General features: G+C 34.5%; 1 protein-coding gene across 14 annotated transcripts in view; it reads right to left on the bottom strand.

Moving 5' to 3' along the window:
* Positions 1–24337, bottom strand: part of ablim2 (actin binding LIM protein family, member 2) — a 120550-nt gene that overhangs the window by 9448 nt on the left and 86765 nt on the right. For 5 of the 14 annotated variants that reach the window (XM_073918452.1, XM_073918454.1, XM_073918448.1 and 2 more), the window contains 3 exons: positions 17220–17321; positions 16361–16414; positions 14795–16261 (listed from right to left, as the gene is read on the bottom strand). In XM_073918452.1, the coding sequence (XP_073774553.1) occupies positions 16248–16261; positions 16361–16414; positions 17220–17321 (170 nt within the window). In that variant the 3' untranslated portion in view covers positions 14795–16247. Of the gene's footprint in view, positions 1–3221; positions 3303–3637; positions 3711–3836; positions 3895–9661; positions 9721–10487; positions 10594–13917; positions 13962–14794; positions 16415–17219; positions 17322–21305; positions 21387–21714; positions 21934–24337 lie in introns of those variants that run through there. The other 9 variants (XM_073918447.1, XM_073918446.1, XM_073918449.1 and 6 more) reach the window with 6 other exon arrangements.

Here is a 24337-nt window from a genome sequence, read left to right as displayed (position 1 = left end):
TGTGAGGAAAAGACTCAAACTTAAATATTCATTAATTCCATTTTTTCTTTTTTTGCTTTGAAAGTCTTGCTTCACAGCTGTGGCACCAACTACTTTCATTGTATGGAAACGCGCAGCACAGACTTTCTCCTCTAAATATCTCCTGTTATCCTGCACAAAAGAAAGTTTTGTCGTTTCAGAGAGAGAATAAATCATGACAGATTATTAATTTCCCTGTGAGCGACCACTTATAAACCATGCTGAATAGCTCCGCGATACAGTCATCCATCTATAAAGGCCTAAAATAACACTGTCATAGAGCTAATCAGACCTAAATCAGAACAAACCCGACAGACCTCTGCCAGAAATCTAAGCACTGTTTATTCTGGTAACAATATCTGCATGGCACAAACGTCATTCCAGATTAAAGGCGGACTGAAAAATAATACAATATTGACAATAATTACAACCAGCTATATATGCATGTGTCACTTACAGCTATTGGATGGTGGAGGACATTCATTGCCTTCAGCACCATCGGGATTACGAGCACCACTGGGGGGCTGTGAAAGTTGCCAGACTTGTAAGCCTATGACCTCAATTTGGGTTTAAATCATTCCAGAATGCATTTGTATAAATCTTTATTCTTTCAGGCCCGTCATATGTGGTTCTCCAGCACTTGCAGATGTCTGGGTGTCTTGCGTGTCTCCAAATAAAACGCTGAAATCAGCGTCTTTGGAACGTTTTGGGTGTTGCAAGGGTCTCCCGCTGGGAGGATGACTCCAATCAAGCTTAGTTCAAACAGATGTGACAATAGCCTCTTATATCGAGACAGCAATCACATGATGATGAAAACACACAGATTTTGAGATGTTGCAGCTTTAACCACAGTGATTCCACAGTAACAGTTATAGGGAGTGGGCTCGATAAATTAGCATCTCTCGTAACTCAGGCTGAAGTAAAAGCGCGCCAGATATTTCTCATCCCTTTTCCATTTAAACCCACTAATAACACTGACACTGGTGTCCAGGAACGCCAGGGATAAATTATCTGTCGGCATGTGGACTGCGGTCTGATAATGCTACAACCTCTCAAACATACGCATTCACAAGCAAACATTTTTTTGGCTTCTGTGATCCAGATTGATATTGAACAAAATGATGATTAAACAGCAACAAGACAAGCCTTGCTCCAGCCGTATGTAAATGTAAATCATCCCAAAAGTACCACTTAGTCTTAGTTTCAGTCAGGAATATTAAAGTCATTATTTGATTGTTTGGAGTTTACAGGATTTCTGAGATGTGTCTTTTTCTTTAATGTTTACATGTAAACCATCCAACCAAGGCTCATTCTAATTACGTACTCCTATATACATTTATGTAGAGTGCAAAATACGTCCCAAAAGCAAAGTGTTTTTGCAGTTTTTTTTGTTTTCGCAAATCTGCTTTAGGGTGCTTTTTCAGATCTCAAATATCTCTTGCGAATGTCATACTTGGACCCTGTTATCACGGTCAACTCCACTCTGCTTCTCAAGTCCACCGACATACATGTCAAGCTAACTGGACAAACTGATAACAGCAGGAAAGCAGGGAGTCTTTCAGATAAGACATTAAAGCATGGTCCTGACTCACTGTGGTCATTAAAAATCCCATGGCACTTCTCGAAAAGAGTAGGGGTGTAATCCGGTGTCCTGGCCAGATTTCCACCGTTGCTGCTGTAGCATCATCCAAGCGAATGCTGCACACTGGTGGTGGTGGTGTGAAGAGACCCCCCTTACATAACATAGGTAAGCGGTTGGCTCGTAAGCAAGAAAAGAAACGGCATCATACTGCCCTGTAGCATTCGTTTTAGAGATGAAAGTCTATATATTCCTCTGGCTACATAATTTGCGATCTCCAGAAATGTACATAGGGCTACATTTTCAGAATGAGCCTATGTTGCAACCATCATGCTGGACAACTCTAATTTATGAAGGAAAATAGTGCCTGTCCTAAACAAAAAACAAAAATATGTGAGAGACTTTTCTATTCTTGAATGAATGATTTATTGATTGTCCCGGCCCACGGCAACAGGCTGTTGTGGATTTATGTTATTCTTTCATGCCCGAAGGGTTAGTTTACCCTAAAATGGAGATTATGTCATCATTTACTCACCCTACACTTGTTCCAAAAAGCTTGAAGTTCTTTCCTCAAGAAGATATCTTAATCAAACCAACACCTATTGACTTCAACTTTTTCCTACTATGAAAGCCAATGGCTACAAATTTACACGTTCCTTATCTTCTTTTGTGTTCAACAGAACAAGGAAATTCATGACGATTTGAAACTACATGAGGATCATTCAATTGAGAGTATATTTTAATTTTGTGGTTACAGGTAATGCATGAAATGAAACTTTGAAGGCTTTGAAACATATTATGCTACACTCAAAACATTTTCTTGCTGACTTTACCTCATAATTTCCTTTTCTAGTCATATTAACTTACATCAATCAAACTGACTAAAAAGTGTTAAGTTAAACTTTGCATAACTTTCCAAAAATTAGTTGAACCCTGATTAACTTATTCAAATAAGTTCAAGCAACATAAAACTATCTGTTGTCTCTTACATTTTTTAGTGTAGTGATACCTGGTCAAAACTGTAAATGCAATAAATATTGAAGCAAACTTTACACAATTTAAACTGAAAGTATAGTCTATCTAATGCAAAGCTTTTGTGATATTGTCTAATATTGTTAAATATAGGTTAAAATAAGCATACTTTTGTAATCATAAAACTTACCAGGGTTTGGTAAAAATGATCAAGCAGTGTTTCTACAATGACACAAAACCGCTGGATTTTGAGTGTGAGTAATACCCCCAACGGAGAACCACGAAATTATGAAACATTTTGAAACAGCAATGATAAAAACCCTGTTCATGGAACTAACCATTCATAACAGTTTTAAAGCTTCATACGACAGTGCTTTAAAAAGCAGACATCACTAGGATGAATATCCCATTATCATGACACTGACCAAAATCTGTTATTATTTGTCAGTTAAATGTCAGTTAAGTGGCCACTAGACGATCCTTGGCAAGTGAAAGTTGCTAAAGAGCCACAATTTTGAAGATCTGGCTACACAAGGCTAGAGACAAATCATCTACAGCATTGAAAGCAAAGTATGAACTTAAAAATAAACCACATAGGAAGGAAACTGAAGAACAGGGAAATGGTGTAGTTGAAGTTCTAATAAAGCATTACCTCCAGTCTGGTGCGGTCCACATCACGTGGTAGTTTTACTCGGACTCTGTGGGACACAGCTAGCATGTCATATGGGTACACCTGTAAACATGCATATGACACACAATTACACGCTACAATTCAATAGTTTAGGCTCAGTATGACATATTTTAAACAAATGCATATTTTCACGAAATGCTGTGCGAAATTTTGCGTTATTTTCTAAAACTGTCATGAGAACTAACACTGCTTAAAACTCTAAAATAGCATAAGCAGAATGGAAACAATGAACAATTTTTCTATTCATTTCAAATAATACTATTGATATCATCTTAAAACCAAATCCAGTTACCATGCAAGTAAATTTGTATTTAATACTGGTTGGTTATGCTTTGTTACTTTCATATAAAATTTACCCTCCAATAAGAACAGTCTACTAACAACCTATTTTAGTCACTGACTTGAAAAGCTACAGCATTCCCTTAAAAACACAATATCTTACCTTGTACTCTGAAAAGGCATGGAAAACAGGAAGAGATTGAAAAAAAAGAGAAAGAGTAACACAAATTACAACCAATAATCTTTTGTGGAACAAATGCTTCTTATTTATGGTCTATAAGTCAAACACAAACTCACCTCTCATTCCACTCCAGGATGAATCATGGTCTGCCTCATCCTCACCAAGATCAGCTGCCTAGAGAAAAGCAAAACCAGGCCTTTATTTAACTCTAGTCAGAACATGTTATTCATAGCTGAATGTGTGATAATATATACTGTTCGAAAAATAAAGGGAACACTTAACTCAATGTAACTCCAACTGTTACCTTATTTTTTTGAGCACTATATTTATAACATTTGTGTAGTGCATTACACTAACTGAGAAATGTCTTTACAGGTTGTCTTTTGTTACTTTTAATTACTTGATCTCATTTGTAAGTCACTTTGGATAAAAGCATTCACCAAATTATTGAGTGCAAATGTGACTCTGGACCACAAAACTAGTCTTTTGTTGCACAAGTATAATTTTGCCATTTGACAAAAATACATTGTATGGGTCAAAATGGTTAGAATTATAGCCAAATTATAGTAAATATTGAGTAAATATCATGTTTTATGAAGACATGGCATAAATAGATAAAAATGCCATTTCTGATTAGTAATATGCATTGTTAAGAACTTAATTCGATTCTGGCACCTCTCCTGTTCAACCTTTACATGCTCCCTCTAAGCCAAATAATGAGAAAGAGCCAAATCTCCTACCACAGCTTTGCTGATGACACTCAAATCTACCTAGCCTTACTGCCTAATGACTACAGCCCCATTGACACCCTCTGCCAATGCATTGATGAAATGAGCAATTGGATGTGCCAAAACTTTCTTCAGTTAAACAAAGAGAAAACTGAAATGATTGTGTTTGGAAACAAAGATGAGGTTCTCAAGGTAAATGCATACCTTGGCACTAAAGGTCAAACGACAAAAAATAAGGTCAAGAATCTTGGTGTGACTCTGGAGTCAGATCTGAGTTTCAACAGTCATGTCAAAGCAGTCAGTAAATCAGCATACTATCATCTCAAAAACATAGCAAGAATCAGATGCTTTGTTTCTAGTGAAGATTTAGAAAAACTTGTTCATGCTTTTATCAGCAGCAGGGTGGATTACTGTAATGGACTCCTCACTGGTCTTCCTAAAAAGACAGTCAGACAGTTACAGCTCATCCAGAATGCTGCAGCCAGAATTCTAACCAGAACCAGAAAATCAGAGCACATCACACCTGTCCTCAGGTCTTTACACTGGCTGCCAGTTACATTCAGAATAGATTTTAAAGTATTATTACTGGTCTATAAATCACTAAATGGCCTAGGACCTAAATACATCACAGATATGCTCACTGAATACAAACCTAACAGATCACTCAGATCTTTAGGATCATATAAACTAGAAGTTCCAAGAGTTCAGTCAAAGCAGGGTGAATCAGCTTTCAGCCACTATGCCCCCCGCTGCTGGAATCAGCTTCCAGAAATGATCAGATGTGCTCCAACGTTAGGCACATTCAAATCAAGACTGAAAACACATCTGTTTAGCTGTGCCTTTACTGAATGAGCACTGTGCTGCGTCCGACAAATTGCACTATCATGTTTTTCTCTTCTTCTTCATTCTTTTATATCACATTTTACCTGTTTTTATGTTTTGTTTTATTTTTACGCATTTTTATTATTTGTTTTTATTTTTATTTTACTTTTATTCTTGTTTATGTAAAGCACTTTGAATTGCCACTGTGTATGAAATGTGCTATATAAATAAACTTGCCTTGCCTTGCCTAATTTGAACATTTTAAAGCCATTTTTTTCTGTATTTTCACTTTGTTGAACCCTTGAATTTAGGATTTTCAACTAGTTGTATCTATAAGCCAAATTTAGTTTCTATTGTAATTGACATCAATAGAGTGCTTATTTATTCAGCTTTCATATGATGTATTTGATCTCAATTCTTCAAAAATTGACAATTATGACAAATCTTTAGGAACTGAAAACAAACAGGGTGCATTTATGTTTCAAAAGACCAATATGTGGTTTTAAGAAGGTCACAGTAAACATTTATTTCACCATACCTTCTGCTACAATCAGTTAAGACTAACAATATAACGTTTGAACAGATCGGCTGCTGTGAAACTGTGAAAGTTTTCCTTTCATTTCCTGAGGTGAAAGGTTAAAGTCTAGCACAGACAGAGGATTGAATCCTTAGGGCTGAAGCTTTCCTGTATATATAGTTATAAATATTGACCTATGGCCAGCTTTCGGTTTCACATGCCTTTCTAAAAAGTTGAAATATGCAACTAAGTCAAACCATATTAGACATAAAGAATGGGTACTATTTGTGTTTTTAAGCTGTTCATGGCTTCTTTTCACGTGTCCATGTTTCTCAGCAGCAGAAGTCGTCATAATTGGGTAAACTTAGAGGGCAGTGAATAGGAGAGTACCACAAATATCAATATCGAAACTGCACAATAGTGCTTCATGACTTTCAAAAACATGGAAATAAATAACATCAAATTTACTGTCCCACTCATAGATGCTGCATAAACACCTGGCATAAGCATTAACTATTTTATTTTATTTTTTAAAGTTGATGTAATACAAAGTATGGCTTTATAAATGTACATAAGGTGTGTTTTTAGTGGTGGACAGTGACTAAGTTCTTTTACTTCACTACTGTACAGTACTTAAGTACATATGTTAAGTATCTAGACTTTATTTTAATTGATTTAATTTACACTTACACACACTTTAGTTTATTCCTCTAGCATTAGAGGAAACCCACGCGAACACAGGGAGAACATGCAAACTCCACATAAAAATGACAACTGGTCCAGCCAATTGAACCAGCAACCTTCTTGCTGTGAGGCAACAGTGCTGCTCCCAGTAAACAACTCACTGATTCAAATGATCATTTCAGAGTGAGTCTCCAGTAAACAACTCACTGATTCAAATGACCTGTTCAGAGTGAGTCTCCAGTAAACAACTCACTGATTCAAATGATCCTTTCAGAGTGAATCTCCAGTAAACAACTCACTGATTCAAAAGATCTGTTCAGAGTGAGTCTCGAGTAAACAACTCACTGATTCAAATGATTTGTTCACAGTGAGTCTCCAGTAAACAACTTACTCATTCAAACTATCTGTTCAGAGTGAGTCTCCAGTAAACAACTCACGGATTCAAATGATCCGTTCACAGTGAGTCTTCAGTAAACAACTCACAGATTCAATTGATCCATTCAGAGTGAGTCTCCAGTTTACAACTGACTGATACAAATGATCCATTCAGGGGTGCGTTTCCTAAACAATGACGTAACTTGCGGCTGAACTACCATAGTATGATGCATCATTGGGAAAAGAACGATGTAGAGACCAGTGTTTTACAAAACCCATAGTTTCTCTGTTGTAAATCCATTGTTTGAACCATGTTAGTTATAAAGTAAAACGGCCATAATGATGCTCTAAATGGGGTGGTAACAACTTCTTTAAAAAAGAAACCCATCATTTTTTTGTGGAAATTATATTGTTTTACACGCACACGCATTTAATAAAAATCTAATATTAGTTTAGGTAAAAACATGCACTGGCTTTCCATATTAATTGAAATATATGCAAACAGCAAATATACGGCCAATATTTCCTTAACAAATGTTACTGAGAACATTCCATAGTTTATTCTAAATTAACATAAAATCACATACAAAATTTATTAAGCAATAAAATATTGTGCAACGCAGTGGCACAGTAGGTATTGCTGTCGTCTCACAGCAAGAAGGTCGCTGGTTCGAGCCTTGGCTGGGTCAGTTGCCGTTTTTGTGTAGAGTTTGCATGTTCTCCCTGCTATCGCGTGGGTTTCCTCCGGGTGCTCGGGTTTCGCCCACAGTCCAAAGACATTCGGTTCAGGTGACTTGGGTAGGCTAAATTGTCTGTAGTGTATAAGTGTGAATGAGTGTGAATCTCTTTCCCAGAGATTAGTTGCAGCTGGAAACTGCATCCGCTGCATAAAACATATGCTGGATAAGTTGGCGGTTCATTCTACTGTGGTGACCCCGGATTGAAATGATCCGTTCAGAGTGAGTCTCCAGTAAACAATTCACAGATTCAAAAGATTTAATCAGAGAGTCTCCAGTAAACAACTCACTGATTCAACTGATCCGTTCAGAGTGAGTGTCCAGTAAACAACTCACTGATTCAAAAGATTTAATCAGAGAGTCTCCAGTAAACAACTCACTGATTCAACTGATCCGTTCAGAGTGAGTGTCCAGTAAACAACTCACTGATTCAAAAGATTTAATCAGAGTGATTCTCCAGTAAACAACTCACTGTTTCAAATAATCCGTTCAGAGTGAGTGTCCAGTAAACAACTCACTGATTCAAATGATCCAGCCAGAGTTAAAACTCCAGTAAATCAATAGTCATCGATAAATAATTAACTGATTTTACAATCTGAATGGTATCATCAGGCGAAGCAAATGCGCAGTAGGTAGTGTGTCGCCTCACAGCAAGAAAGTCGCTGGTTCGAGCCTCGGCTCAGTTGGCGTTTCTGTGTGGAGTTTGCATGTTCTCCCTGCGTTAGAGGGTTTCCTCCGGGTGCTCCGGTTTCCCCCACAGTCCAAAGACATGCAGTACAGGTGAATTGGGTAGGCTAAATTGTCCGTAGTGTATGAGTGTGTGTGGATGTTTCCCAGAGGTGGGTTGCGGCTGGAAGGGCATCCGCTGCGTAAAAATTTGCTCGATAGGTTGGAGGTTCAATCACCCCGGATTAATAAAGGGACTAAGCCGACAAGAAAATGAATGAATGAATGAATGGTATCATCAGCGTGTTTTCATGAATTTTCATAAGTTATCAACATGGTTGTCCGAATCTGAGTTTTAATAATTAAATTTTCTTAAGAAATTAATTAAATAATTACTTTTACTACTTAAGTAAATAAAATATCAAGTAGAATACTAAATTATAAGTCCACGGCACGTGAAAAGATTAAAAAGCCTTTATTAACATGGCTATTCTATAAAACAGCACCTGGTGCGTCTGGAGTTAATTTGAACACTATGGTCACATGACTCAATCAAATATCTAAACAATACTGACAATGATATATCCAAGACAAAGTCAACTCAAGTAATTTTTAATTCATTATGAATTAATTCACTAATGATAGAGAGAAAAAAGTAAATATTATTCATGATAAGTACATATCAAGTAAATATCAAGTACTTTATCAAGTAATATAGAAAAGGAGGCCTTCATACATATAATTTCTATTATACTTTTTTTCTTATATTTGTATTCTTCATCCACTAGTTTTTTTTGTAAAAACTTCTGAGGACTAAAGATGCTGATGACCCTTATCATCACAGTCTTGTGTAAAAAGATCCATTGTTCTGGAAATACAAAGAATTGTTACAAAACACCGCCACCTAGTGTACAGGAGAAGCTTTCAGCTCACTCCCAAACAAAAAGTGCATGCGTGAATGTAGATCTAGAGCAGATTACTAATAAACACTGTTTCTGGCTTCTCTGCTGTCAAAGCACATCTTTCTCTTCAACACTGAGGATCATCCATTAAGAGAGCCAGGTTTCCAGTTCAAAGTACAACATGGAAAACAAACAGCCAGAGGGAGTGAATAAGATACATTTTAACTGCAAATCAGCACAGACAAACACTCTGAATATTACGGTTTCTTCAGCTGAATCTCCACACCAACTGATCTGTGTCCATGATGTGTGCAAATACAACAGTCCTTCGTGTCCCAGCAGCTGGGATTGACAAATGCAACTAGGATAAAACAGCATTCTTCATCGCTGAGAGCGTCAATGACAGCATTTGTGACCACAGCTCACATACATTCCCAAAAATCACTGACAGATGGAGCATTAAAAGGTTTGTGGGGGGCTGTGTTTGTATGCAAGCCTTAGGAAGTTTACCTTGTATATGCCGTTCCGCCCATATCCTGGCAGGGAAGCAGACTTATTATATGGAAAGTCTGTAAAGCAGAGTTGGATGATTTAAGGCACTTTACTCTTGCAACACACTGACAATGAAACACAAGAAATTATAAGGCTAATAAATATGTTAAAATAAATCAATAAATAAAATCATTTTTTAATTTTAATAATAATTCATTTAATAATAATTAAATTTGATTATTAATTGCAATAAAAAATAAGTAATTCATTAATTACAATAATATATATATATATATATATATATATATATATATATATATATATAAAATAAATTAAATTAAATTATATTATTAATTACAATAAATAAATAAATAAATACAATTAGTAATTAATAAATAAATTACATTAATTAATTAATAATTTTTTTATTATTGAATTAAGTTATAATTACAATAAATAAATAAATAAATAAATACATACATACATACATAAAAATGTTAAAACGCCTAAAGTCAATGTTCTTACCCCTCTTTAGAATACATATTTTATGGCTACAAAAAAAACCACTGTTGTCCAATGACTACTAAATGAATTAATTTATAATTTTTATAATTAACTTTCCTAATTAACCTAATTAACCTGATTAAGCCATGAAGTTGAATATCTTGCAAAATAACTATATAATTATACTTTATGGACTGTCTTCATGGCAAACACAGAAAAAAATAAATATTTAATTTACCATCATAGAACAAGCTGATCAAAGATAATACCAAAATGGCTGCTGAGTGACCTGACATGGCGTTATGTTTGTGTTTAAAAGATTTTTAGATCCCCTACTCACTGGGTTGAGACATATCAGTGGGCAGGCTGTGTGTGGAGGTCCTGGGGTCTAGCTCTGGAGACTGTCCATCAATCTCAGTCTTCAGGTTCATCCAACTGGTCCTGGTCTATTGACAAATATAGACACATACCAAATAATAAGTTTGAAATATAGAATGGAAAACATATAACTTTATGGTTATTAACCATGGTTTTAACAAAGAAATGCTAACTATTGACTAATTAACTATTGAATTTGTAGTTAAAACATAAATTATTACTACAATTGTATTATTATAAAGCTTTGGATAATGTCCATAAGGTTTGATTAAATCTCCAGTTATAAGTGAATTGTCTTATAGTTTATTTCAAGTTTATATATATATATATATATATATATATATGTATTAGGGCTGTAACGATACACGATATAAAATCGAAATCGGTGTGATAAGAGAGAATCGCGACACACCCCGTGACTAGCTTTCCAATAACGTCACGCGTGCCTGCAAAAGTTGAGCTAATTAACACTTTTTTTCGTTCGACATTACAAGCACTGCTCCGTTTAAGCCCTCGCAATATTTAGCCGGAAGAGCTCGCACGGAGCTCTTAGTAAGGGACCGTCTGAATGTGTCAGGAATATCAAAAACAAAACCAACTTAACCCCGCTTGACAACCGACAACGCCAGAAACATTGCCAATGCTGTCAAAGCGGCTGGATTTTCAGCACATACACGATGATTTGCTCACACTGTTAATGTGGCTGCGCAGAGAGGGATGGGCGTTCACCAGATGTCAGGTAACAGCGCAAACTTTTCTGTAACCGTGCTGTGCGCTTTCTGTTTGAACCTTTGAGAGTGCTGACTGACAGGTGCGCGATGCGTGAGGTCAGAAAACATGACGAAGCTTTCAGTTAAGATGAACACAGTTTCTATAGTTATACTTTATTTAGAGATAAAGGTATATGGTTCTGCATACAATCACTCTATCTTGCTGGAGTTTATAGCCGTTTCGCTTTACTTCAGGACGCATTAACGCCGCTCTGAAGGTCTAATCATTGTTTTAAGTTATCCAGAGCTGTATGAATATACAAATCTTGAATATCACATTAGTATTAAATATTACTATTGTAACAACACAGACAGCAGCACTTTTGCACAATCGATACCCAGCTGATTCAGTCGTTTCATGAGAGGACCGTGCCTCTTCTTTTTTCCTTGTCAACATAAAGGCAGTGAGGTGCGCCTCGTTTTCGCCCCTTGTTTAACTGCAAGGCATACTTAATTTGCGGGACCATAACGTGTAACCCGTGCCTACAGACACATTTGCCAAAGAAGCAACATGGAAGAAGAATATTGCTGTTTGATACAGACGTGTTAATGCTGCAGCGCTTATGTTGACCTGGATCTGCGTAATAAACGCAACAATTAGGCTTTACTTTTTATTTTACAGCTTATAAAGCATGTACGCAGATTAATGCAATATCATATTTAAACAACAAAACTGTTTACAAAAAGTCAACATATGAGCGCATTGTTGCTGTCTTTTCATCACGCAGCGCGTGCACTTGAACCGCGAGGGAGAGAGAGGAAACCATAGGCTATATCAGGACATAATCTTTAAAATAAGGATTTCTATTAAAATGTAAAAGGTTTTGTGATTATAATAATAACAGTGGGGCATTAAATAAATGCATATTTTCCGTGAAGCCAGCAATTTGAGGAAGTCAGCTATTTTTATTTGACGGAAGAAAAAAACATATAATTGGAAAAAAAACCTATGCCGGTTATTAAAAAGAATCAGTCAGTATTTTCGTTTTGTAATATAAATTAATTATTTAAATAGAAATAATTTAAGGCAGTCCTATTTATTTTATTCATTTTATTTAGATTATTCTGCTCTTCTGTGCTAAACACTGCAGGTGCATGAAGATGCTCTGTTGTTCTGTTCCGCTATTAATATTCTAACATATAAAAATAAATCAGTATTTTAAAATGCAATATTTAATGTGTCAGACACAAAATAGACACGTCAATTTGTTTAATATAAAATTAATAGTAATCTGACCAGTTAACCGGTAATAACCGATTAATGAGCGGCGGTTGTCGGTTAGCAAAATTAACCGAAATGAGCATCCCTAGTAGCTATTTAATTTACTTTTTCTATGTAAGAGAACTTGATTGAAAAATAATTTTCAACATGCTTGAACCATCTACACAATGGAGTTTAGTTCTGTTTGGTTTTTCAACAGTATTTTGTTACAAAGAAAACAGAAGTGATAGCTTTGGCTATTTATTTATTTTATATATGGCTTTTTATATTGTTAATAATTTGCATAGTTAATATTGTTCTTTAATGTTTAGTTTCTAAAGATTTTTCAAATGTTATTTAATAAAAAACAGTTTTAAAAATCTTTTTTTTCCCACCCCACACAAAAAAAAAAAAAAAAAATTGTGATACGAACCGAATCGTGGGTCAAAAATCGTGTTACTAACCGAATCGTGGGTTTGGTGTATCGTTACAGCCCTAATATATATATATATATATATATATATTTATTTATTTATTTAATTACAAACAGAAATAATATAAGGCTACATATATCATCAAATTGTAGAAAAATATATAATTTGTATAATATTATAATTATGTTTTATATGCACAAAGATTTTTTTTAGTTCTGACTAATACACTAAAACACATGGAAACTTGATTGTAGTTGATTGTAGTCTCAATTGTAATGTGATATTTGGTAATAATTGGTAAGTTCAAAAGTTTCAAGAGAAATTAATTTAAGTATAGTTCAGTTTAAAATAAATTGTAATCATATTATAATTACAATTACATTTTGATTAAACGATCATAAACAAAAAGTAATTACATTTTAAAGGTAACAGAAGTAAACATAAAATTATATATACTGTAGCCTACAGATGCAAGTGGATCAAGCTAATTGCTAAAATGAGCATAAGCTAAAAACGAATTAGCTATTTCATACTAATTTAATACACTTCTAATAAAAAAAAATGCAACTTTAATTTGATAATTTGACTTTGATTTATTGTGAAAATGTATTTGTAAAAGTTTATTTGATTTGTAGTAAACTTATTCTCAAAAAACGGTCAAACTACTTGCTCTACAAACATGTGTTTATGACTAATAACAGGTAAATATTATAATAAGAAAATGCTAGTTTGCAACACCAAGCAGTATAACAAGCTATTTTGTACAGCTAAAAATCAATGGAGGTGAATGAGACCAGAAATCTAGAGCCAATATGGTTCCAATCGCTGCCTGGTCATTAATACCAATAATAATAGAAGGAATATTGACCGCGCATCCATCTGAAAATTATTGACTCGAGACTTACAGTCTTATTCACTTCAATCAATCAAATCTGCTCAGTAGCTACTAAATACACACATGGATGTTTATACAGATATACAAATCACCTTTCTGTCTACATCATCACCATCTTGCCAGGAGGTTCTGGAAGCTGCAGCACAATAAAAACATTAAAATACATCCTAGTTTCACTGTCTGAGAGTAGGTTACCAGTTACACCATGCAAGGTACCACACAAACTATAAAATAATATACTGTCGCAATCAAAAAAATCATATAGAGTATAAGTAGTCTGATTGACAGAGTTCACAGTGTTTGCTACAAGAATAAAAATGTGTACAGAATCCACAAGCAAGTGATCAACCAAACACAATGTTGAATCAGGGTGAAGTTCAGGAGAAAAAAAGGCCAAAAGAAACAACAAATCCAGTGATTAATTTCACAACCACCCAATCACAGTTAGTGTTATAGATGTCTTTAAACCAATCACAATGGGTTACACAAATGCCTTTGACATTTCACCAAACCGATGAGTGACATAGACACCCAACATTGTCTGACATTTAAATCACAAGACACATGATAAACTATACTGTAACTGACAGATGATTATATGTATGGATGGACGCACAAAAAAAAAAAAAAATCATCTCTGAATGCTGTTTCCATGTCTGGATTAACCAATATTAAAAACTGCAAAAGACACGTAAATCTTGTTGATGAAAACATTGTATCAAAGGCATTATTTACATTAAACGTACACAAATGTACCATTCAAGAGCTTGGGGTAAGTAGATTTTCATTATATATATATATATATATATATATATATATATATATATATATATATATATATATATATATATATATATATATATATATATATATATATATATATATACATACATACATACATACATATATATATGTATGTATATATTTTATTTATTTATTTTTATTTTTTTTATTTATTCATTTATTTTTCCCCAATTTCTGCTTAACAGAGAGAAGATTGAACTAATCATAAACAACACATGTACAGCATTTATTAATCATAATTTAACATTTACTCATGCATTATTAACATCCAAGTTCATGCTTTTTAACATTAGTTAATGCACCATGAGTTAACATGAACTAACAATGAACTACTGTATTTTCATTAACTAACGTTTACTAACATGAACAAATACAGTAGTAAATGTATTGTTCATTGTTTGTTCATGTTTGTAAATGCATTAATTAACATTAACTAATGAACCTTATTGTAAAGTGTGACCATAATATTTGACTAGACATTTTTCAAGACACTTCTATACAGCTTAAAGTGACATTTAAAGGCTTAACTAGGTTAATAAGGTTAACTAGGCAGGTTAGGGTAATTAGGAAAGTTATTGTAAAGTGATGTTTTTTTCTGTAGACTATCAGAAAAAAAATATAGCTTAAAGGGGCAAATAATGTTGAGCCTAAAATGATTTTTAAAAAAAATAAAAACTGCTTTTATTCTAGCCAAAATAAACAAATAAGACTTTTTCCAGAAGAAAAAAATATTATCAGACATACTGTGAAAATTTCCTTGCTTTGTTAAACATTGTTTGAGAAATATTTAAAAACAAAAATCAAAGGGGGGCTAATAATTCTGACTTCAAGTGTATAGAATATATATTTAGAATATGTAGAAAGAAACAGAATACAGCTATTTTACAATGCAATACTTCTCATTACAATTCTTATTTTATTTTTAATCAAATAAATTATTTGGCAATAAGACATTTTCAAAAATATTTTTGAATAAATAAATAAACGTTTTAATTATTATTAGTATGGTGTAACATCAAATTGAATAAAACTGACAGTAAAGACGTTTAAAATATTTACCAAAACATCTGCAAAAACTGCTGTAATAATGCTGAAAATTCAGCTTTACTACAATATAAATAAAATGTAGTGTTCGTTTTAAAGACAAAATACAGCCATACGTACTTCTGGCTACATAATTCGTGATCTCCAGAAATGTATATAGGTTAATAGTTAAAGTACATTAAAACTAAACTCTTTACTCAATCTTTTTTTTTTATATATATAATTTGTGACAAATTTTAATGTTAAATTAAAAAAAATGCAGAATTGGCAAGCATACGAGACTTAAAAAAATCTTACCCTCCACAAACTTTTGAATGACAGTGTACGATATGTGTAACATCAAATGCATACAAAACAATTATATGCAGTTAATAGGCTCATAAAGCACCATTAATAATTGTCCGGGGCTAACAAGAACACTCTTTAAAATAAACCTGACAAATATGCATGAAATATGACCCGCTGAAGGTGGTCAAGATGTTCGCAGATGTACAACCAACAATTAGCCATTGACTGTGTGAGAAGTACCTGGTTAATTCCAACCCTTTTCAAGGATTTGCAAAACCTACAAGACCTACTTTTTTGAAGCTGAAATGGAAACCAGCAGACAGAAAGGAGGGTCAAAGGTTACAGTCCCATGCATAACGGCATGCAAAGAAACATGGCTGTACGGAGACTGAACTGTACCATGCTGTTTGTAGATAGGGGGCTTTCTATAGATATTATCTTTGACTTTAGTCTCTGTGAATGAAAGACAAAGAGAGCAAGAGCATAAGAAAGAAGATGAATAAAGAAGCATGAGTTAATAGAGGATGGAGTCGGGGCAAAAGGAAAAGGCAGCAAATGACCTATATGAAGATTCCAGATATCGTAATTCATTTCATAACCATCCATCATCATGTAATGTTCATGCAATTATCAAGCTTTGTTTTGTACGAGATCCTCAACAATGAAAAACGGGGTTGAAATATGAAGTCGGAGTCACATAAATAATGAAATCTCTCTCTTATTTTCATCTCGGAAGACAGAAATGTCACCTAAAATGATCTAAGAGGAAAACAGGGAGATAAATGGTGTAACTACAATGACATAATGTCTTAATAATTGACAGCATGTGTCTCTCTGCGGCTTGTTTAGGTCATCCCAACCTCACGTCTGCTTCGCAACCATTACTTCAAGAAGAAAATCAGTCATTTAATGTAACACATGTGAGACATTTAAGAGCCGTTTCAGCCTGTGCCAGAGTTGGAAACAAGACGTCATTACAAAAAATGGGCAGAAAACACATGAAACTAATTATTGGGTTTATTTTAAACATGTGCAGTGATAGTAACAGGTTTGTTTCTTGTACTAAAAATAGGTATTTTTGCACACTAATGAATTAGAAATGTATAAAATTGATGATTAGGATCTTTAGAGAAAGATCACAGAACAAAATGAAAGTACAATATGAATACAGATGATTCAGTCTGCCAGATTTCTTTCATAAACTGCACAGAAAGGGAGACAAAACCTGCTGATTTACCAGAAGAGTTTTAGGGCTTACCTGGGATATGGAAATGCCGTGGGGCTGCCACATATGTAGACGATGGAGATTTGCCATCAGAGTAGGTGGAGAGACTGGGGGTACTGCGCCCACTTTCACTACCTCGGGGGATAAAGGTCATGCCAGACGTGGAGAAGAAAGGAAAAGAGAACAAAAAAAAGATGTCTTATATCTGACATTGTATTGAGTCTTAAATGTACTATCAAACCTCACAATACAGCCAGCTCATAGTATGACAAATCTGTCTTTGCAATGTGAAAATTTTAATCTTAAGACTGTGAATATAATTGAATAAACTTGTGCTTAATCCCGCTCCATTGCGAACTGGTTCAAATTCAATTGTAATTTTTGACTTTACACAGATTTGAAGATGTTTTGTTAATTATGATGAAATGTATTTGTGTTTGAATAACTGAATCTAATATAATCAAATCAAAAAATGCTGCATTTATATTACAGCAGACACTCAAGTGTCCAGTGCTTTGGTTTTTTAGTCAATATGAATTGATATAAATGTCTGGCAGGCTGAATTGTGACATTGCTATCATCATAATCTTCACATGAAATAAAACAGCATTTAAATCATACTCTTTCACCAAACTGAGATTAAAGGAGAGAGAGAATCTGTTTTTCAGCTACACGCTAAGGACCAGATATGCTAACAGTTTGTGCCAGCACAAACCCTCCTTTGACCTGATGAGACTTCAACCTATCATTAGGAGATACAGTATGGGCAGGGGAAAGCAGGAATGAAAGCAACCTAATGAAAGTAAAGAAGCCCTGACAACATTTGCTTTTCAACATTTGCGAGCTACTGCATAACAGCACATTTGGAATGCAACCCTTGACAGAGCTGCCAAATATCATGTGATTTCATCTCTGTCTTCTGTGGTTAGGTCCAGATAACAATTTGTGCAGAAAGTAAATCACTGTGGCAGTACTTTTTCCCTTCTAATTACAAGTTGTGTTTTTCTTTTTATGTGTCAAAGTAAGGATCAATCTACAGGTTATTTACTGCTCTAACACTGCTCTAGTTTTTTTAGTTTGAAAGTAAATAGGTTTAAATGGCAAGAGTTCCTGTTGGACAAAAGTAACTCTGGCACTTTTGTCCCTCAGCTAATAGCCATACCTTATTTTTCACTTCCACATATGAGTTTGGTGTTTCCACTTGGATATTTTATAAAAATGAATGCATACTTTCGATAATAATAAAACAATCTAAATAAATCATAAATACATTTAGTATAGCTGGGTTACTTTTGAAACATTTTGATGGAACTGAAAAGTTAAAAATGAAAACAATTAATCTATTTAAAAAAAAAAAAAAAGATAAAAGACTTCCACTTATGTGTCAAACTTCTCAAACCGAAGTTACTCGCTTGTTTAAATCATCAAGAACCACAGTTTTATTTACTTCAATGCAATACTAAAAGCAAAAAGGCACCTACTGTATGTATTTGATGGCCTAAGTTTGTATTATTTCAAACTTTGGTTAAATATTCCCTCTAGAACAACGATACCTACTGATGGTCTTAGGGCCGGGACATATCAAGCCAACACCGAATAACTAGCACAAACAAAAACCAACTGTGTTATCGACTTGCGGTTGGTCCAGTCTGGCCCAAAAAGCTGCCTGTGAAAACACCAAACAGACGGCAGAAGACTGAAATGACTGAAATGTGTGTTTTCTCATTCTCAGGGAAACTGGAAGAGAATATGTACACAGAAAATGCATAAAAAAACAGCATTTAGTAGGCTTACCATTTTCACAGTAATTGTCACTCACCACAGAGGGATTTGATCATGCAAATATGTCTGATAAGCTAATAATCCATATTATTTGCAAATATTTAAAAAATGTAGTGAAATTACAGCTAGCTCCTCTGTGTTTCCTCTTGACTTAAAATGTTTTCTTGGTTACATTGTTTAAAATTGTTTGTTCTTGCACAATGAATCATTGCTAAATAGCCAATCAGAACTCTTTTCAGCCGACAGCCAATGATGAATCAGGCCAACTTCATGTGGCGTTAACCTGACAAGAGGTGATGTGTGGAACACATAAAACCAACTAGCCAAACTGACACTGAACGGCAGCCTGACGAATTCCAATGGCCTAGTATTTTAAGGCCTTTATTGTATGACAGATATACAGTAAACCAGTAAATGTACTGTACCAACATAAATACATATCAGCTAAATCAGCTTAAGATTGTGAATTATGGTCAGCTATTCATTCATTCATTCATTCATTTTCTTTTCGGCTTAGTCCCTTTATCAATCTGGGATTGCCACAGCGGAATGAACCGCCAACTTATATAGCATGTGGATGCCCTTCCAGCCGCAACCCATCACTGGGAAATATAGTCAGCTAAATATTGTGAATTTGCACTAATTTGCACTTTTTAGTAAATCAGGTCCTAATAATGGTAAAAAATAAAAAACACATCTAATTCTCTCATTTTCGTTCTCTGTCTCCTTTTTCTTTTCTTTCCGTCACACACACTTGCAGCTGTCCTTCAGACACATGCACACACCATTTAACACACATTAAACACTCAGTGCTGTTAGTAAAATTTCCCCCAGTATCAAGGAAAATTCTTTTACTCATCTAGAGCTGGGGGAGCAGGACATTGTCATAAAATACACCAAACATCACAAATCACAACGATGGAGCACACCATGGAGAATGAAGGTCTCAATGCTCCCCATAACTCAATAAAATACTATTTTATGGATTGTGCATCCCTTTTGAATCCGCTGGGTGTAATGCACCATGTATTTTCTGTCTTCAATCTTCATTTAGCCTCAGATGGTGATATGGGAAGATCAAGGCAAGATCAAGGTTTTGCATTTGTAACGTAGAGCTGATTTTTTCTTTTGTGGCTCCTTCACCATGAAAAGTCAATTAGACAGCTAACTGAATCATAAACGGCACACTCCAAACACAACCTCAATGTACTTTCATGCTGCATTAAAGGGTTGCCTGGAACTGCACAAGGCCCTAGTTTATGCCACTGTGCCTGGCAAACCAACCCGAAATTACAGCTCAACTATTTACCCCTTTAATCTTCTCCTGCGAACTTTACTGAGTTCCCGTTCTCTCAATTTCTTGCAGAGAAACCACAAAACCTAAATCTGTATCCTGATTTATAAGCAGTAAATATAAAGAGTTACTACTTGTTCTCCAGTAGAATATAGATAGAGTTCCAGGTCCAGTTCCAGATATAGGTCCCTAAATATTTGGATATCGACACAAGCCTAACATTTTTGGCTCTATACACCAACACAATGGATTTGAAATGAAATGAGTTACAGACTTCAGGCTGTAATTGACTGCAAAGGATTGGCAACCAAGAAATAAAAAGTTAAAGCTTGATTTATAACTATTATTCTGTACTTTTGGACCCTTTACAAGTGGGAGGCACATATGCAAACTTGTGTAATTCCCACACCATTCACCTGATTTGGATGTAAACACCCTTAACCTAAAGATGACACTCTGCAATTATATAAAGCCAAAAATGTTAGAATTGTGTCGATGTCCAAATATTTATGGACCTAACTGTATATCAACATGTAAAATATAGAATGTACTATACACACAATATACTTCACTACATTTTGATTAATGGTCTCAGACCTTTGAACTCCTGCCTGCCTGAATATATATGTTAGGTTAAATAAAACACTTGAATAAATGCTAAAAACTGAGAAACGAGAACCACAAAGTAAATGGTAACACTAACACAAACATACAGTTACTTTAAATATTAAACGTATGGTAAATAAAATCACCTTACCAAACAAAACACAACATCAACTACAGTACAACAAATAAATGCATACTGATGCTCACCACCAACGTTTACATGTAACATGGGCATAAAATTACAGTTTCAGCTAAAATTTAATGAATATATCCACTGATTCTCCATGCATTGGACATACAAACTTCATATAGACAATACCAGCAAGCATATCAATGGATTGGTCCAAGGACTGAACCTTGTGGCACACCTACAACCTCACATCACTGTAATAGACCGGTGATACACAGTGAAAGAGAATCTGGTTTTTAGGGTTTACCGTGAGAAGGCAAATTGAGGTGCAGGGCTGTCCTAGGCCTACTTTCAGACTTTGCTTCCTGTCTGAATCCTGTCTCAATTCCTGTTTAGGAAAGGTGGATGAAGGATAGGGTAGTAATTTCATGTCTGCAATTCACTAGTCCTTCAGACTGAATGCAAACAGTTATTAAACTCTGAATTATTAGGCTTGATCCATGCTTCATTTGTGTTGCAATTTAATACCAACGGCAGGAACTTCATGCACATTAGTGTTACTCAAATTCTTATACAGCTTTTTCACTTTTGCACTCGTTCATTATTAATATTGCCCGGCAGGGGTAAATCTTGTACCAATCAAATCCAAGCACACAGTTAAGTGCAGTTTGTGATAAATTGGTACTGGCAAAGGCCTGCAGGCAAAGCTGTGGTACCTCTGAAGTAAGGGATGTAGTTGTGCTGCTGGAGTAAAGCCAGAGTAGTGGGGTTGAGGGGCAGGGCTGCCTGGGGTGTGTTTCTACCACTGCTGTTGTACAGAGGCAGCGGGGAGGAGCCTCTGGCACTACCATGGGCACTACTCCTCCCCGAGGTTGGTACAGAGAGCAAGTGGGAATTTTCTGGCTGGGTGGTGTATTTGATGCTCAGATACTGGTCTAAGCAAGAGGCCCAGTTGGTCCAGGGAAGAATAGAAGTAATATAACATCAGCAACTATACTAAGAACTAAATGATTTGTGAATGTCTTTGTTTCTAAATTTCTGCATCAAATCAGTTTTAATGCTTTAACTCTGTTGCTTTTCAGACTGAATAAATGATTTGGAATGTTTCATAACGATTCTTATTAGTATGCAGCACAATATGAGTTTGTGTTCTGCTTTAATAAACATACACTACCATTCAAATGTTTAGGGTGGCTGAGATTTTACTTTTAAAAAGAAAACGCATGAAAACCAATGTTCATAAAATAAAAACCAGTTTCAGCAGACACTACTCCAGTTCAGTGTCTCACAAGCTTTTAAAAAAATTATTTTGAGACTTGAAATTCAAAAATCACATTGTAAGTTTTAGTTTTTTTACAGTTATTAATTTTACTGTCAATATATACTGTAACATATAATAATGCGCAGGCAGGGTTACACCAGCTGTTCGTAAGTTCTTTCTTAAACTGGAATGTTAAGTCCACACTAGTGGCTGAGTTACTACTAGCTAGTTTATGACTAAAGTTGTTTTTACTTTGGTTGCACCACATACTTATACTTTCGCCTGGCACTGCATTGCACACCTCTGCTGACTGTGCACGCACCTCGAGGCTTTTATACTTGACACGTTCGCAGTTGTGATATTATTTAAAACGACAGGGGGCAGTAAAAAAAAACTGACCGTATTGTCAGTTTCCAGAACTACTTAATTTCATTAATATTGTTCAAGATTTTTAAACTAATTATTTATATTATTTTTATAAATTATTTTAATGATTATAAGGATTTTTATAACCATTTAAGATGTTTTTAAATCAAACTTTGATGCATCACTTGCTTTTGTTTAAATCTCTAACAGTTTTACCCATTAAAGTTTATTGAAATATTGAGGACAACAGAATATGGGTTGCTCTACAAATATATTTTTATTATGGCAAGAATAAAAGCAAAAAAGTACACTTACTTAAAAAATTCTGATGCTCCATAAAAAAATAAAGCCTAGAAAAACAGGCCATCAGTATATTGTAAACAGATAGGTTCAAATATTCCTTTCCAGTTATCAAAATAATTTGTTCCTTAATTTTAGTTTTGTAACTATCAAATTGTTTTAAATTCAAAATTGTAATATATAGATCAGTATTAAACCTATGACAGGTGGAAAAACTTATTTCTGTAATTGTACCCTGGTCTTCACTTTTGCCATGACCTCTTTTGGCTTTAACAAACTTATCCCTCAGGTTTTTCCAAACTTTTTAACAAAAAACTTTCCTCCTTTCCTACTGTTGCAATTTCTAGCAAAGATTGATCATCTGGTTATCCCTATAATCACGGATCATAAAGATGTCTGTACAGTCATGGCTGTGATTCATATTCAACTCAACAGAAACGCGGCGCCGCGTGAACTGTTCGTTCGAATCTCAAAAAAAATCATGTGCTCTGCCAGCCGAAATCAAGTCGCGCGCACCCAAAGCGATCCTCCACAAAACACATCGATGACATCACATTCGCCGTGCACACTCAAACGAACTAGCAGACGCGTCGAGTATGAACCAGGCTTGAGGCAAACCGTAGTTAGTAGGTCGTAATCTCTCTGTAAAATCATGTGTAGTCGCATTGAATGATGTAATATCCAATAAAAAAAACATTCAAATCATTAAACTGCTTTAAAATCCTGCAATTAATCAGGGTTTCTGCAGGTTTCACCAAGTTCAATTTAAGACCTTAAGACATTTTAATACCAATATGAATTAAATTTTAGACTTATAAAGGGTTAAACACTAAGGATTTTTTTCAAATGGCCCAGGTGGAATATATTTTTATTTGCCCTATCAACAAAAAATATTAGAATATCATACATTTACTAATACAATAATATCTTAATTATAAAAAAGTTAATATTTTAGATATTTTTTAGCTAAATGATTTAAATATTGTTTAACAACAAGCAATCTCTACTTTTATCTATACACCTATGCACCAACATAAACTTTCTTTTTAAAAAAAATGAACAAATGTTTTAAAAGTATTTAAAAAAAACTATAAAAAACTAAATCTATGCACAACAATCTGTCCATGTCGGTGTTCTCAGCAGTAAATACATGGAGCACTTTTAAACAAATGTTTTAGTTAGGAAAATAATTAAACCATTATGGTAAATAGAGTTAAAACACAAATTTTAATAAAAAGTTTAAAGTTTCATTGAGATGGATTGTTGGTAATTGTATGGATTTTTGCCAGATTGGGTAGCAATACATGAACAAAGAAAAATTAAGACCTGTTTAAAAAAGATTTAAGACCTACAACACAATATTTCAGAAAATTTAAGAATTTTAAGGACTAAAATTTAGATTTAGATTTTTA

This window comes from Danio rerio, chromosome 12, assembly GCF_049306965.1.
Source record: "Danio rerio strain Tuebingen ecotype United States chromosome 12, GRCz12tu, whole genome shotgun sequence".
Lineage (NCBI taxonomy): Eukaryota > Metazoa > Chordata > Actinopteri > Cypriniformes > Danionidae > Danio > Danio rerio.
This window is presented reverse-complemented; position numbering and strand designations above follow the sequence as displayed.